Source organism: Megascapheus bottae, chromosome 4, assembly GCF_031878675.1.
Source record: "Megascapheus bottae isolate mThoBot1 chromosome 4, mThoBot2.hap1, whole genome shotgun sequence".
Lineage (NCBI taxonomy): Eukaryota > Metazoa > Chordata > Mammalia > Rodentia > Geomyidae > Megascapheus > Megascapheus bottae.
In genome coordinates this window covers 41,374,222-41,391,661 of record NC_143512.1, presented here as the reverse complement: position 1 = coordinate 41,391,661, position 17,440 = coordinate 41,374,222, and the positions used below count along the sequence as shown (strand labels likewise).

Genomic DNA, 17,440 nt, shown 5'->3' with positions numbered 1-17,440 from the left:
TATTTAGTAAAACCTTCTGGAGAAAGTAATTGTTAGTTGATAGGTTGCTTTATATTCCCAAGACAGGCCTATCACAAGTTCACATGATATTAGTGTAGAGAAAATGAACGTTATGGCAAAAAAAGCCTTGGAGGGCTGGGAGTATGGTCTAGTGATAGAGTGCTTGCCTAGCATGCATGAAGACCCAGGTTCAGTATTTATTTATTTGTTTGTTTATTTATTTATTTTTGAAATAGAGTCTTGCTATGTAGCCTTAAACTCATGATGCTCCTGCCTCAGACTCCTGAGGATTATAGGTATGCACCACTGAACCTGGCTCAGAGTCTTCTTCCTTCCACTACTTTGTGATTATCATTTAAGGATGACATTGTAAAGTGCTGTGTTCCAATAAACAGATTTGTTTTAGTTTCCATTTTATTTCCTCTAAAAACTGCTACCACTACCGTATCTGGCTATGACTTCATAAATTTCATACAAAATAAACAACCAAATCTTATCAATGTTCCCCAAAGAATTTGGACCTAACTATCCAGACACAAATGCATTTCTTGTGTTAGTCTCTGATTGCAGATCTTAATATGATATTTTTCCACTCAGGTTTTTGTGTGAAATCTTCAGTGATGAAATATGTTTTTGACTATTATGTGCATACTATATATGTAGTATGTATATATACATATACAATATGCATATATGCTTATATATAGTATACTATTAATGTAGGTATATAGATATGGCATATTTTTGCAGTTTGGTTTACTTCTAGTAATAATGTTGAGTAAACATTAAATTGAAATTGTATTTTTTTACACCATAAATATATGCCAGTTTTATTTGTTAACAATGCTTCAAAGTTGGAGGAGGAAGATGGAGAATTTTAAAAGATGTATTTTTTTCTTGTTTTTCCATATATTTTTATTGTAATTAATAGAACGGTTACATTATATTCACCAGATAGAAAGTGTATTACTTTACATACATTGATACCCTTTCTCATGTCTTGGTCCCCATTTCCCTACCCCTCCCCAGAAATTGTATTTTTGTCTCTCATCTTCCTGTATGACAGAATGTTGAGAGAGTGCTTTCCCTTTGGAATATTCTTTTTGACATCATGTATGTTAGTAAGGTAAGGGTTAGACTCACTTAATGGGACTACATAAATAGACTGAATTAATTACTGATTTTATCTTTAAATAAAAGCTTTGTTTTCTAAGACATGTCATCTCATACATGTTACATGTAAAGTTAAAATGATTAGCATTTCATCTAAATTTTTTATTTGTGTAATTGACTGGTAGATTGTCAGGCATAAGGTTATTCCAGGCCATATGTTATATTTATCAGACTGTGTTAATTAAGGATTATAGCTATAGCCAGGCACCAGTGCTCACCCTTATAATCCTCGCTACTCAGTAGGCTGAGATCTGAGAATCACAATTACAGGCTACCCAGGGCAGGAAAATCTGTGAGATTATTATGTCCAATAAACCACCAGAAAACTGAAATTAGAGTTATGGCTCAAAGTGATAGAGTGCTAGCCTTGAACAAAAGAGCTTAGGGTCAGTACCCACACCCTGAGTTCAAGTCCTGTGACAAAAAAAAAAGCAAGCAAGAAAGAAAATAAAAGGATTATAGCTAGGTAATACCTTCCTGGAACACTGCTTTCAAATATTTCATGTACTTGGCTTCTGAAGAACTGCAGAAAGATCAGAAGAAATCAGGAAGGGTTTCTTGCTGTTATTCTCTGACAAGTCACTGAAAGTATCTCACTGGGTTGTGAGAATTAGATACAATTTTTATAGGAGAATCAGTATAAATTTCAACACAAATGCTTCATTGTTGTACTTACTTTCTTCACAGATTGCATTTGTGTCACTTTCTTTTTTTTTTTTTTGGTCCAGTCCTGGGGCTTGAAGTCTAGGCCAGGCTATTCACTGTCCCTGAGTTTTTTTTGCTGAAGACTATGCTCTACCACTGAAGCCACAGCTCCACTTCTCAAACTTTTCTGTTTATGTGGTAATGAGGAGTTGAACCCAGGGCTTCATGCATGCTAGGCAAGCACTTTATCTGTAAGGCACACTCCTAGCCCACAAATTATTATATATTGAGTATTTTGTGAATTGAAGCTTTTAAGTTATTAAATTACATTATACATATATTTTAACACATATGTATCTTATAGTAGCTACATTTCTAAAGTAATTTATAGGGGAAAAAAACAACAAATATTAACTAGTAATAATGATAAGAAGAATACAAGTGACCCCAAACTAAAAGGCACAAGAGCAACAATAATCTTTTTTTTTGGGGGGGGGGGTTCATGGGGCTTGAACTTAGCCTGGGTGCTGTCCCTGAGCTCTTCAGCTCAAGGCTACCACCCTACCCTGAAGCCAAGCCCCACTTCCTGTTTTCTAGAGGTTAATTGGAGATAAGAGTCTTCAGTCCTGGGCTAGGAGTTTGGACTAGTGGTAGAGTGCTTGCCTAGCATGCATAAAAACCCAGGTTCAATTCCAATTCCTCCGTGACAGTGCTCAGGTCCTGAGCTCAAGCCCAGGACTGGAAAAAAAAAAAAAAAAAAGGACAGACCCTATTGTGCCTGGGCTGGCTTCAAACCTGATTCTCAGATCTCAGCCTCCTGAGTAGCTAGGATTACAGGTGTGAGCCATCACTCCCTGCTATTAATTTTAATGACTCAGAAAAAAATAAAACATGGAAATGTAAGTATCCCAGGCTAATATAGCTAACTTTTTGCTTAAGGAAAAAGAAATTGCATTTATTCCTCTCCATTCCTTTAGAAGGCTTTATGGTCATGTTTGTTTTTGTTGTTTTTTTTTTTTCTGGAAAAAAAGAGACCCAAATTAAAATTTGTAGTTAGAGAAAACAGATCTCTTGAGGTATAATTTACATACCTTGAATTTTATGTACACTTGCAGAGTTACACAGCTATCACCAAAATCAATTATAGATAACTTTGTCACTGTGAAAGGAAATTAGGTACTCATTCACTGTTATTCTTTATACTCACTCTTGTTTCCTAATTTACAGTAACTTTTCTATGATTTGAGATGTTTAATTCACCTTCAAATTTTCACCTCACCCCTTGTTAAGAACAGAAAAGTGGGAAGAATTATAGAGGCCCCTGAGTTATAAGTCCTTTTCCTAATAGCAATTGTTCTGTGTTTCTAATTTTAAGCATTGGCTTTTGCAAAGACAGATGACACTATTTTCCTCTCCTATTTAATGGTATTGAGGAGATAGTCACAGGAAATCCCGTATTTTGCTGACCAGTTGCTAAATTGCTGCCAGATGTATCTGCAGATGTCCTTCCTGACTATCAGTAATCTGTAGGCTTGCCTAGAGGTTCTGCCTTTTTAGAAATTAATCTCCTAAAATCCCCCCTTTAAAAAGATTCTATCTCTGGAAAGACAGCTCATAAAAATATCATCTGCCAATATAACCTATTAGCAGGATTAGTTTCACCAGCTTATTCACAGCGCTTTCTGAGAGCTTGACTATAAGGACAGGGAAAATTAGGTCCAGATTAGATGGTGCTAGGGAGGAATGTGATAGGGCTGCCCTGCAAAAGAGATTAATAAGGAGAGGAGTATGGGGAAGGGAGAAAAGATCTTTTGACTTGGTGAGTATATTTCCTCACATGAGGCTGTAATTGAAAAGATATGCAGACTTTCATTTGTAAGGCATTGCATAGTTAAAATGATCCAAACACACCAAAGCTAGAGATACGTGCTCAACATAAAATCTTCCTTCAGTGTGACCAAAAGATATTCTGGTAGACTGACCTTCATATTATTATATGATCTATTCTGTGGTTAGAATTTATTTGACAGACTGTATTTTTGCTATGCAATGTACTTTGTATATCACCTACTTTATTCCAGGCAATAACCACATGAAAGAAGAAAATTATGCTGCTGCAGTGGATTGTTACACGCAGGCCATAGAATTGGATCCCAATAATGCAGTTTATTACTGCAACAGGTAACTGGGCACATCATGGTAGGTTTTCCATTCTTAAAAATTGGGATCAATGGGCCCAGGAGTTTGGCCTAGAGGTAGAGTGCTTGCCTAGCATGCATGAAGACCCAGGTTCAATTCCTCGGTACCACATACATAAAAAAAGCCGGAAGTGGTGCTGAGGCTCAAATGGTAGAGTTCTAGCCTTGAGGAAATCCAAGGACAGTGCTCAGATCCTGAGCTTAAGCCCAGGACTGGCAAAAAAAAAAAAAAAATTAGGATCAATAATAGTTCTGAAGGAATTGAACATCTTATTGATTTAGAAAATTTTGAAAGTTTAATTAAAAAAATAGCTGCAAACAATTGCAAGCTCAGAATTGCAGTTCTACTCTTTGCTTCTAATATTCATTTCTACACTTATTACTAATCAAAATATTTTTCATACATACCTAAGTTGAATAGTACTGTTGTTTTATTAAAATGACTGTTATGTATTAGAAAATGATCAGCTGGAGCCGGGAGTTTGGCCTAGAAGTGATAATATATACAAAGTCCATGGCTTAGCTCTAGACTTTCAATGTTTTTTGTTGTTGTTGTTGTTTTTTGTAGAAATAGTAATTTTTCTATAACTTGTGGGTGATGAGGGAAATATGAAGTTTCTGTGACTTTCTGCCTTATTTCCTGTACCAGTAGTACACAAACTAGAATCATGATTTTGTTCTGATAAAGAAAGGGTGTCTTGGCCAGGAGTTTGGCCTAGTGGTTAAAGAGCTTGCCTAGCATGCATGAAGACCCGGGTTCGATTCCTCGGTACCACATACATAGAAAAAAGCCGGAAGCGGTGCTGAGGCTCTAGTGGTAGAGCTCTAGCCTTGAGAAAGTCCAAGGACAGTGCTCAGGCCCTGAGCTCAAGCCCAGAACTGGCAAAAAAAAAAAAAAAGAAAGGGTGTCTGAAGATCTGGTGAGTGACTGCATTGTTCACAGGAGGCTTCATTAGTGATGCTCAGTAATCAGCCTTCAGAGGCAGAGCATATAGTCTGCTTTCTTACCAGTGTAGACTCCAGCATGTTTAGCTTCATCTCAGCGGATTCGTATTCAGCTCGAATTCTCTGCTTTTCCTTTTGTGAGCTCATAGATCTCCTCTCATTCAGCTTGCCATTTGTTACCTAAAATTGTTGAACTAAAGACATAGCCATCTTCTTTTCTCCCACCTACTCTGTTGCTAAGTTTGATCTTACGGCTTATTGTTTATCTTTTTGTTAGTATATGAAGCTGAAATCAGGGAGCTTCTTTTATGCTTTCCTTTCCAGTTTTCCTACTTTTTTTTTTTTTTTTTTTGCCAGTCCTGGGCTTGAGCTTAGGGCCTGAGCACTGTCCTTGGACTTTCTCAAGGCTAGAGCTCTACCACTTGAGCCTCAGCACCACTTCTGGCTTTTTTCTATGTATGTGGTACCGAGGAATCGAACCTGGGTCTTCATGCATGCTAGGCAAGCACTTTAACCACTAGGCCAAACTCCCGGCCCCCCAGTTTTCCTACATTTTAGTCCAAGTTCTTGACTTGCTAAACTGAGCAGTTGGGTATTAAATTGGCCCTTCTATCCCCCCCCATAAATTGTATCTTGTACAGTGAGCACCCATTGCTGCATTTGTTCACCCTGTGTCCCTCCATTTCTGTGGCTCCCCTTATACTCCCAAAGACATACAAATGACCAAATGGAACCAAAAGAGAGGGAGAGGGAGGGAGGAAAAGGGGGGGGAGGGGGGAAGGGAAGGAGGGAGGAAGGAAGGAAGGAAGGAAGGAAGGAAGGAAGGAAGGAAGGAAGGAAGGAAGGAAGGAAAAAAGGAAAAACAGCACAAAAGTAAACACCTCCTGTTACCATTTCCTGGAATTCATTTCAATAAATATTATTTTGTAAGATCAGATGCATATAGGTATTGGTGCCTTTCTGTTCCTCTTTCTGTTTAAAAAATCTGCTATTCAATGTATTGTAAGTAACTACAATAATAGTTAATAGTTTCTTTTGACAGTTAAATTATCCTACATTTGGATGGGATTGATCAGGTTATCTTTTTTTTTTTTTTTGGTGGTACTGTAGATTGAGTTCAGGGCCTTATGCTTGCTTAGGCAGGTCCTCTATACCTCTAGTCTTATTGATGAGTGCTAAACTCCTGTTTGTCCCTCTTTTCTTTCTTTTCTTTCCTACTACATGTGATTAATACTTAGAGTAATTTTGTTAGATCTAGAGTTCCATTTAAAACCTCAAGAATTGATCATTATTTTTAACAGCTTCTAGTCAGGTGTTATATTAATACTTTGAGTTATATTAACACTTTGTGTTCACAGATCTGTAACAAATAACTGATCTCTTATTATGCACTTCAAATATGTAGGAAGTACAATGATAAGCCTAGTGTGGTATAGAAAGTAGCATTAGCTATTCCCAATCCACAGTTGGATGGATAGAAGGTGAGAAGCTTATTGTTGGGCATGTAGCCACTGGCATCTAAGTATCTGTCACAGAGTTGCCTTGTTTTCTTCTTTGTTTCTCCTCTGAGTTACATTTTCTTGCTTAGTGTTATTGAAGAGAGGTTACATTCAGAAGGCTTTCAGTCTAGGCAAATACTTTTTTTTCTGGAGTAGGCTTTTTTGAGTTTTTTGCTGAAATACAAGATTTGCTGAAGTAGGTTATGCAAACTTATGGGAGACTAAAAGATGTAGCTTATTCTGCCTCTTAAATGAATTAATGGAAGAGAGTGACAGTGGATTTGAATGTAGCTTTTATCTGTACTTTACTATTAAAGTGGCCAGTTCACAGTGACCTCTCACCTTTTGTGCCTCCCCTGCATTCCAGATCCTCCAGTGTTTTCTGTTTGGTAAAATTAGAAAGGTAGGTAGATCCACTGCATAACTTGCATATGTTTTTTTATACTAAAGCAAAAGTAAAAGGAAACCTATACTTTTTCTGAACTAAAGTTTCTGGGGTTAAAAAATTGTCTTAGTTTTACTTAGAAATTTACTAGGAATGATTTCAAAATTTGTGCAAGAAATACATAAATTCATTAGGACTTCAAGATCAGTACTTTGAAAATGCTATTAATATATCTCTTTGCTTTCTCTTAGGGCTGCTGCCCAAAGCAAATTAAGTCACTACACTGATGCAATAAAGGACTGTGAAAAAGCAATAGCAATTGATTCTAAGTACAGCAAGGCCTACGGGAGAATGGGGTAAGTTCTGATAGAATGTTCAGTGTAGTACCAAGTAGTATGAAGTACAAATTTTAATGACTTTTGATTTTGAATTCCTGCTTAATATTGCACCCTCTTAGCTAACCGTGAAGTAAAGACAATACAAGGGAAGAAATGACTACAATGTCTCTGACTTCGTAGTGAGATGACTAGGTATTTTATAAGTGGCTGTTAGAGAAAAGTCATATAACTATGAGTCAATTCATTTCATGGCTATGACCATAAATCTCAAGCACTAATACCACCAAATAGTAGTAGTTTTTCTCTTTCTGAGTTCATTTTTCCATTTTTGGTATAATTTCAACTTTTTCTCCCATTTTTATTATCTGTCCATGATGACTCGGCTGATGATATTACTTTATGCTTGAGAAAATAGACCCATTTTGAAGAAGGCTGTTGTTGTTCCTACTTGTAAATTCATTGATCTATCTACATTGGTATCTATTTAGAGTGCCCCTTTTTATGCCTGTTAAAATAGAGGGCTTTATTACCTAAGACTATAATCTCTACCTTTGTATGTGTGACTTTATACCATTTTCTCCATTTCTAATAGATAATAATACCAAGCATGTAAATGATAATTGAAAAAATCCTTAGAACCATCCTTTTACCCAGTGTTTCTCTCTAACTGCCATCTCACCTCTCAGTTCCTTTTTTTATAAACACCTGAGCCTGTCTCATTCTCATAATCTAATGTATTTTCAGCTCACTCCATACACCTTTGTCTCTATTACTGTGATGATTTATTTTGTCAACCTGACTGGGCTAGGATATGCCCAGATTGCTAGCAAAACAGTATTTCTAGGTGTGTTTGTCATTGTTTCTAGAAGAGATTAGCATTCAAAGCTCTAAATTTGAGTAAAGATAACCTTCCCCTACATGAGTGAGCATCATGCAGATCTTTGACAATCTGAACAGGCAGAGGGCCTAATGAGCTTACTCTTCTTGAGCTGGTGCACCTGTCATGGACTCTTGGCCCTTGGAATTCCTGGGTCTTGAGTTTTTGGATTGGCCTGGATGTAATACTGTTAATCACAATGGTTTTCAAGGTTCTCAAGTCTTCGAGTATGGATTAAAGTTGTATCAGTTTTACACATGGGAACTTCTGAACAGTGTCATCCCTTCCCTGTCTCTGTTTTTCCCTCCCATCCCCGTCCACAAGTTATATCATTTATTTATTTTTTTATTTTTTTATTTTTTTATTTTTTTTTTTTTGCCAGTCCTGGGCTTGAGCTCAGGGCCTGAGCACTGTCCTTGGACTTTCTCAAGGCTAGAGCTCTACCACTTGAGCCTCAGCACCACTTCCGGCCTTTTTCTATGTATGTGGTGCCGAGGAATCGAACCGGGGTCTTCATGCATGCTAGGCAAGCACTTTAACCACTAGGCCAAACTCCCGGCCCCTATATCATTTATTTTTTAATTTAATATTTTTTGCCAGTTCTAGGACTTGAACTCAGGGCCTGGGCACTATCCTTTGGGTTTCTCAAAGCCAGTGCTCTATCACTTGAACCACAGCACCACTTCTGGCCTTTTCTGTACATGTGGTACTGAGGAATTGAACCCAGGGCTTTGTGCATGCTAGGCAAGTACTATACCACTAGGCCACACTGCTGGCCCTATATCATTCTTTCTTTCTTTTTTTTCTTTCTTTTTTTTTTTTTTTTTGCCAGTCTTGGGGCTTGTACTCAGGGTCTGAGCATTGTCGTTGGGCTTTCTCAAAGTTAAAGCTCTACCACTTAAGACATAGCACCACTTTTAACTTTTTCTGTGTATGTACTACTGAGGAATCAAACCCAGGTCTTTGTACATACTAGGCAAGCACTCTACCATTAGACCAAACTCCCAGCCCATATCATTCATTTTTAATGAAAGGTCTAGTGAGTCTCACTGTTGTATTTGTTCACCTTTTGTCCCACCATTTCTGTACTCCCCCCCCCACCATTCACCCTCCCCAAAACAGATAAATGTACAAACAAGGCAAAATGCACAGAAAACAAAAACCAGCAACAAAGGATAAGAAATTTGTTTCCATTTGTTTGAGTTCATTTTGATAAGCATTATTATATATGATCATATGCATATAGTTATTGAGCCTTTGTGATCCTCTCCTAAGAATATTTTCCTTTGGTCTCACTGTGTGAATATCTACAAACCTATATAATTTATCATGTCCTGGTGTATTTTTGTCTTTTACCATCCATTGTGTTTACTTGCAGATTTATAGTTACCACAAAATGAGGGCAACCATGTAGCCTATCATTCTTTGGGTCTGGCTTACTTCACTTAATATAATTTTTCCCAACTTTTTCTATTTCCTTACAAAGGTACACTATCATTCATACTGATGGCGTAGAACTCCATTGTATATACTCATTAGCAGACTTAATGTAACTGTAACTACTCTGTACATCACCTTTACAATAGTAAAAATAGATATTAAAAAGTTTTAAATATCAGAATAAAAAGATTCCATCCCTAAAAAAATTAAATAGTATTAGCATTATGGATTTCCATGCCACAGAATTGTTATTATCAAAAATCTCTATGGATGGTCCGAGAACATGGCCTAGTGGTAGAGCTCTTTCCTAGCATGCATGAAGCCCTGGGTTTGATTTCCTGATAACTGCATACATAGGAAAAGCCAGGAGTGGTGTTGTGCCTCAAGTGGTAGAGCACTATTCTTGAGAAAGCCTAAGACCAGTGCTCAAGCCCTGAGTTCATGCCCCAGGACTGGCCAAAAAAAAAAAAATCTCTGTTTCTCACTACTCACTGTAGCCATTCATAAAGTAAATTACTTCACATATCAGGAAAATGGAAGGGTATATTGTTGGGGTTTTTAGTCCTCTGTCCCTCTCAACCCACAAGAGGGATAGAGGGAACATGCCCGGACTAAGACGAGGCTGAGAAAGGAAAGGGCCGGCTGGCCGCCCGCACCCAGTCCTCCCTCGCCAGATGGAGGACAAACAGAGGCGCCAGGGAGACTCGTCAAGGCAAAGACTGGTTTATTTGGAAGTACAATGAGTTACTATAGGATGCAGGAGCCTATCAGCATAAAAGTGGGCAGGGCAGGGGAGGATGCAACCACAGCCACGCCTTCCAACCCAGCGCAGGCACCATCTCAGCCAGGTGCAGTCCCAAGCCATTTCCCTGATGTGATGTGCCCCACAGTATATATAAGTGAAGGTTATCACATTAAGTTCATGATCCACATGGGAAAACCAAATTTGTCAGCAAGGAGAATGGAAAGAATTCAGATTTACAAGGTCTTGGAATTAGAGGGAATTTTAGACATATTTCTGTCAATTACAGCACAAGGAGTAAATTATAACGAGTTAATTATAATCATAGTTGAACAGTAGATACAGATATCTGACTTTGTGACATTCTAATGTTCTTTAGTGTAACATGTATACTGTATATTTCCTCCAGGCTGGCCCTCACCGCCATGAATAAATTTGAAGAAGCAGTTACAAGTTATCAAAAGGCTTTAGATCTTGATCCCGAAAATGATTCTTATAAATCAAATCTAAAAATAGCAGAACAGAAACTAAGAGAGGTATCTAGTCCTGTAAGTTGTTATGTGAAATGAGTAAAATATTTTCTTTCATTTATAATTTTCTGAGATTAAATTGTGGAGCTTGGAGTGATTCTCAGAACTCTTTTACAGACAGGAACTGGATTGGGCTTTGACATGGCTAGCTTGATAAATAATCCAGCTTTCATTAGTATGGTGAGTATATTTCTCTTTTTGGTCTACTGTTTCTCTTTCTCATAGAAGTATACATTTCTAATAGCATTTCCCCCATACTTTTTAAAAATTCAAATTTAAGGTTCACACATTTATTACTATGACCATTCTTGAAGTAACGAAAGAAAAAATTGGTTTAAATGTCTAGCTGTCAGTCAGCCCATGCAGTGTTGACATTGCAGCTTGACTGGTTCACAGTAGGACATAAATACATGGGTATTTGGTACAATTCCTTACAAACACAGCTTCTCCTCTAGTATCTTCTCTTGGAGTTATACATGATTACCAGTTTTCATCTGAATCCACTGGGGCCTGGGATGATTTTGCTTTTGTTTCTTGGCTAGGAACTGCTCGATTCTGAAAGTCTTGTGAGAAGATGTAGTGAGAACCCCAGCTGAGCTTAGGAACCATGATGGTGGACCTTTCGCCATACTTTTAAGAGATTTTGTTTTACTATGTTTGTCTAGCTGTCCCCAAGAAATTGGGCTCAAGAAATTCTCTTGTCTTAGTCTACAAAATACCTGGGACTTTTTTTTTTTTTTTGTGGGGCTTGAACTCTCGACACCTGGGTGCTGTCCCTGAGCTCTTCAGCTCAAGGCTTAGCTAGTACTCTACCATTTGAGCCACAGCACCACTTCCATAGACTCCAAAACTTTTATGAATAAATGTGGTAATAGTGGTAGCAGAATGCTCATGTCAGAGGCTAGGATAGAGATTCTTCATCCATAAACCTTCCTCTGAAGAAAGCCAGGGATGGACCTGAGGAAGCAAGTAGGATCCTCAAAATGAACTATAAAAATCAGCACACATGTGGATATGTACAGTTTTCATAGTGAAAAACCATGTTTCTGATTAGACATCCATCGGACCCTGAAAGTATATGAAATGTTGAAATCCACTGGATTATATGAAACTGACCCTAGGAGGATATATATCTAACAGTTAAGATGGAATTTGGGCTGTAACGGTTCCTATGCTTGTCCTCAGCTTTGCCGGCTCTGTTTTGTTTTGTAAGCATTTATTTGGGGCTAAGAGTATAATAGTTCAAGAGTAGATTGATTGAAAAAGATGAAAAATGGGGTTTTGGAGAGCACTAGTAGAGTTCCAGAACTGCTCTACATGTCTAGTAGTAGTAGTACTGTAGCCCTATAAGAATAGGCTTTTCTGTCTCAGTCAGACCATGAAGCAGCCACCTCTCCTACTTGGAGTGGAGCCTCTCAAGTGCAGCAGAGCCCTTAATTCTCTAAAACTTGTTATTTTTCCTCTTGGCTTAACTGATCTAGTGGTAAATGCTATTTCATTTTATAGAATTTGTAGTATTGATATGTGATCTCCTCTTTGTCTGTCTGCTAGTGTTTGCTAGTATGTGCCAGTATCAGAGCTTGAGCTCAGGACCTTCTACTCTCAGCTTTTTCTCTCAGTGCTAACCCTCTACTACTTGAACCATATCTCCAGTCTGGCTTTTTTTTGCTGATTAATTGGAGATAGAGTGTTTTGGATTACTTCAAACCACAGTCGTCAATTTTCAGTTTCTTGAGTAACTAGGATTATAGGCATGAGCTGTTGGTACTTGTCTTGTTTTTTCTGTGCCAGTTTTTCTAGTGCCACCACATCTTTACTTTCCCTTGTACTTTGTGTGGCACACAAAACATTACAAATGTTAGTATATACATCCTTTCAGTCTTCTACCTTTAAAAAATTTTTGCTAAAGATCCTATTACTACTTTTAATGGGAGATACTATTTTTCAATTCTAGGCAGCAAGTTTAATGCAGAACCCTCAAGTCCAGCAGCTGTAAGTTGAAAGAGCTCATCTACTTTCCCTTCTCCTTGCCAGGCTTCTAATTTGAGCACACCAGCTCAAAATGATAAAAACTACTCTGAATCAGAGAAACTTAAAGCCACTCACATTTAGTCTAACTTCTTTCATAGATAAATTGTCCACCTATATTATCTATCTGTATCTATCTATCTCTAAAACAGACGTTCTACTTTTCCCACTGGTTATGAATATATTCTAATTTCAGTGATGTATGTCTTGCATGACCTAGGATGTCAGGAATGATGACAAACGCCATTGGAGGACCTGCTGCTGGAGTTGGGGGCCTAACTGACTTGTCTAGCCTCATCCAAGCGTAAGTGTTAGTTAATAGAACTAATGAAAACATATTTTCTTTTTTAAGTTTCTAAGGTGAGATACCAGAGGTTTATTATTTTAAATCTTTCACTGTTAATATGATTGGACAATTAGCTTCCCTAGAGTTAGTAAAACTGAAAGTTCATAGTTACCACTTTTCAGACAAAACAGCAGAGATTCAGATCTGGGTGGTTTTTCAGCTCTTCCATGAAAAGAGCAATCATGTGTGTTCAATATATACATCCCCTCCCCGAAGGACTCCCATGTACCTTCTTAGTAGAAGAAAAGATCATTTTTTTTAAATACATAAAATAAATGAATTTTTAAAAAGTAAAGAACGTTTTTACATCCCTATTCAAGGGCTAAAGAAACTCAGAAACAAGTTAGAAACTTACCCAGAGTTTCAGAACTGTCTACATTTAGTCTTTTGACTAAATTTAATAAATACTTGATTTTGTTGCTATTAGGGTCATTAGTTTTTTACCTGGGGATAGCAACACTGTCCTCACTGACAAAGACTGATCACATGCTACTACTGAAGACAGATACATTGCAGTCTCATGTATAGCTATTTTCCATGTTACCAATGAAATATAAGGACTTTGTTTTTCTGGCCGAATTAAATAACTACTGAAGTTTGTAGATGGAAGTCAAATTTCTTTCTTTTTTTTTTTCCCTGTGGGTCATGGGGCTTGAACTCGGCCTGGGCGCTGTTCCTGAGCTCTTCAGCTCAAGGCTACCCTTGAGCCAGACCCCACTTCCTGTTTTCTAGAGGTTAATTGGAGATAAGAGTGTCAGGTCCTTTTGTGCTGGGCTGGCTTTGAACCTTGATCCTCAGATCTCAGTCTCCTGAGTAGCTAGGATTCTAAGCATGAGCCACCGTGCCCGGTGGAAGTCAAAGTTCTATTTTAAATATATATCCATATTTTATAATCATATTTACTTCAGTTATAGGGCACTTGCTCATCATTCTTTTTTTTTTTTTTTAGCCAGTCCTGAGGCTTGAACTCAGGGCCTGGGCAGTGTCCTTAGACACTTTTGCTCAAGGATAGTGCTCTGCCACTTGAGCCACAGCACCACTTCCAGCTTTTTTCTGAGTATATTGTATTGAGGAATTGAACCTAGGGCTTCATGCATGCTAGACAAACACTTCACCATTAGGCTACGTTCTCAGCTTTGCTCATCATTCTTGAGCCACTGGCATTGCAACGGAATAAAGTTACTTTATGTATGTATATTAATACCATTAAGAATACTTGTTAAAACTCATCACTGGATGGACAACTTGAATCTTATTACTTTATCAAGTTACCTTCATTTCTTTTCTTGTTTAAGACATTTCTGATGCTGTTACTCTATTATTATTTCTATTATTTTTACTTTTTTTTTTCCTTGGGGGACTGAGCTTGAACTCAGAGCTTTGGGTTCTTGTTCCTGGCTGTGCTCTTCCATCTGAATCATGCCTCCAGCATGCTGGTTATTTTAGAGATGGAGTCTTGTGAGTTTTTCTGCTAGTTCTTTGAACCACGATCCTCAGATCTCAGCTTCCTGAGTAGCTAGGACTACAGGCATGAATCACTAGTACCTGGCTTATTATTATTTAATTAGAATACATGTGTAATATGTTTCTCTAAGATATTTCCATGTATGCACACAGTACAATGTAATAAATTTAACTTCTCCATATTCCCATTCTGTCACTGGAAATTTTTATATAAAGCCACAAATATATTTGCAACTTGTGTTCATGACTTTGTAAGCATTTTTAGAGTGATCTTTAAGTGACATGACTGTCACATCTAACATATGCAACTGAGGTCACAAACTCAGGGATTTGTGTTAAAAATTCATTGCCTTGGACTGGGAGTTTGGCTTAATGGTAGAGTGCTTGCCTAGCATGCACAAAGACCCTGTTGAATTCCTAGGTACCACATATATAGAAAAAAAGCCAGAAGTGGTGCTGAGACTCAAGTGGTAGAGCTCTAGCCTTGAGAAAGTCCAATGACAGTGCTCAGACCCTGAGCTCAAACCCAGGACTGGCAAAAATAAATAAAAAAATTCATTGCCTTTAAAAAATTAGTTGTTAGGGCTGGGAGTTTGGCCTAGTGGTTAAAGTGCTTGCCTAGCATGCATGAAGACCCGGGTTCGATTCCTTGGTACCACATATAGAAAAAAATCCAGAAGTGGTGCTGAGGCTCAAGTGGTAGAGCTCTAGCCTTGAGAAAGTTCAAGGACAGTGCTCAGGCCCTGAGCTCATGCCCAGGACTGGCAAAAAAACAAAAAAAAACAAACAAAAAAAATTAGTTGTTAATTCATCTCTATAAGCTTCTCCTGCCTTATAAAAAACTTATAATCCTTGATCCATAAGAGTTCAACTTGTAAGACTTGAGCATATACAACAAGCATGTATGTTTCTTTGTCTTTTGTTTCTTTGTGATTAACAGTAGAAGGGTAGATTTAACCTAATTCAAGTACTCATTTTATAGTTTGGGGTTTGTTTCTTCATTTTACCTGAAGGTTGAGAAGCAGTGGGTGTTGTTTCTTATAAACAACTCTGTGCTGTAATGATGCTGTCTGGAAGCACTAGTAAAGTCATGGTTTGGAAACTTGATTTTATAGAAGAGCTTTCTTTGGAACGCCTTTATCTTACAAGCACCCCCCCCCCCAGCTCCCTTCAACAAATCTTTACTTCTTTCCAAAGAATATAGGACATGCATACCATCCTATTCTTCCCTTGTCCTTTTTTTTGTCTTTCTCTGGAAGCCAGTGTTGCTGTAGCCCTGGGTTCTGGGGAATCTGAATCTGGGGGCAGTTGGATTTGTCAGCTGTTAGCTGAGCTCCAAATTATTTCCATTGTTTGAGCTGGAGGTCCCCATACCAATGTAAGCTACAGATGGTTTCGACACTCCTGCTGCTCTTCTCTGGAGATTCCAGATTACCTGAAGGTCTTTTTGCATAGGTATTATGTGAATGGCAACTTCCTAACTCTGCATTTTTACTTTAGGGGACAACAGTTTGCTCAGCAGATACAACAACAAAACCCTGAACTTATAGAGCAACTGAGGAATCACATCCGGAGCAGATCATTCAGCAGCAGCACTGACGAACATTCCTGATCTGACCAGGAACCCCTAGTCCTCAAAGGAAATGGTTTATCACTATGAAGTATCCACTGTATATAGTATAGAAAAAAAACAAAACAAAAACAAAAAGCACCATATCTGATATTTGAAAATAATAGAGGAAAGCCTCTTGTGTATATTCTTAAAGAATATATCTGTTTAGACAATAGGTTTAACACAAATACACTTGAACATTACATGACTTTTTTGGAAAGAAAATGATCAACAGACTTAAGTGCTAATGCAGCACTGGGACAAGGGTCCATCCATTTTCAAACTTTTATCATTTTATTTGTTATTAGACTTCATATAGGAGTATATTTATTAAACAGTAGGGCTATTTACTGGTGAGTTCTTTAGCTCCAGGTTCCCTTCAGCAAAGCTCTTTTAGAGGGACAGTGACTTAAGTGGAAAGGTTTTTTTTGTGCTGGTTTAAAGAAAAATAGTTGGCATCAAGCATGTCAGAAAGAAGCTTATTATCCAGGTTTAGCTTTGCTATGTGCTGCCGGTAATGATTATGTGTCACAGGTGCCAGTACTGTCATTAATGTTGCTTGTTCAAATGAGTGACGGGTAATTTTAAGAGCTAGTGGAAGCGGGTGTGATGGCTCACGCCTGTAATCCTAGCTACTAGGAGGCTGAGATCTGAGGATCAAGGTTCAAAGCCAGCCTGGGCACAAAAGGACCTGAGACTCTTATCTCCAACTAACCTCTAGAAAACACGAAGTGGGACTTGGTTCAAGGACAGGGTGGTAGCCTTGAGCCAAGAGCTCAGAGACAATGCCCAGGCCCAGGGGTAGCTGAAGAGCTCAAGGACAGCACCCAGGTCGAGTTCAAGCCCCGTGACCCACAAAAAAAAAAAAAAAAAAAAAAAAAGAGCTGGTGGAAAGCAGTATTGGTGGAGAGATGTTTTGAAGAGGAAAAAAGTATAAAGAGGAAATAAAGATAGGGTGCTCAGGTTTTTCTGTCGTTCTTTACTGAAGTTGAACACTAGCATGGCTCGTTATGCTTAAGTATATAATAAAATACATTTGGGAATCCTTAATAGTACTGGTTAGGTCAGTGATTTCACTGTTCAACTTAATTACCACAATTTCCCTGGTGGTAAATTTACCTTGGAAATATCAAGTATACCTATATTTGAAAAAGCCAATGACTTGACTGTAAATTAAGGCTTTTCTGAATGGAATTTAATTATGTATACTTTTTTAAA

The 17,440-nt window shown here is 37.9% G+C and overlaps 1 protein-coding gene and 1 pseudogene across 2 annotated transcripts in view; one reads left to right on the top strand and one right to left on the bottom strand.

Moving 5' to 3' along the window:
• Sgtb (small glutamine rich tetratricopeptide repeat co-chaperone beta) overlaps positions 1 to 17,021 on the top strand; it is a 28,409-nt gene extending 11,388 nt beyond the window's left edge. The window contains exons 5-11 of one of the 2 annotated variants that reach the window (XM_090331748.1): positions 3,900 to 3,999; positions 7,097 to 7,201; positions 10,652 to 10,778; positions 10,890 to 10,952; positions 12,727 to 12,764; positions 13,021 to 13,104; positions 16,111 to 17,021. In XM_090331748.1, coding sequence (XP_090187874.1) covers positions 3,900 to 3,999; positions 7,097 to 7,201; positions 10,652 to 10,778; positions 10,890 to 10,952; positions 12,727 to 12,764; positions 13,021 to 13,104; positions 16,111 to 16,222 — 629 coding nt within the window. In that variant the 3' untranslated portion in view covers positions 16,223 to 17,021. Of the gene's footprint in view, positions 1 to 3,899; positions 4,000 to 7,096; positions 7,202 to 10,651; positions 10,791 to 10,889; positions 10,953 to 12,726; positions 12,765 to 13,020; positions 13,105 to 16,110 lie in introns of both variants that reach the window. The other variant, XM_090331747.1, reaches the window with a different exon arrangement.
• On the bottom strand, positions 11,224 to 11,507 carry LOC150064331 (large ribosomal subunit protein eL39-like; annotated as a pseudogene).
• Positions 17,022 to 17,440: the final 419 nt, after the last annotated feature.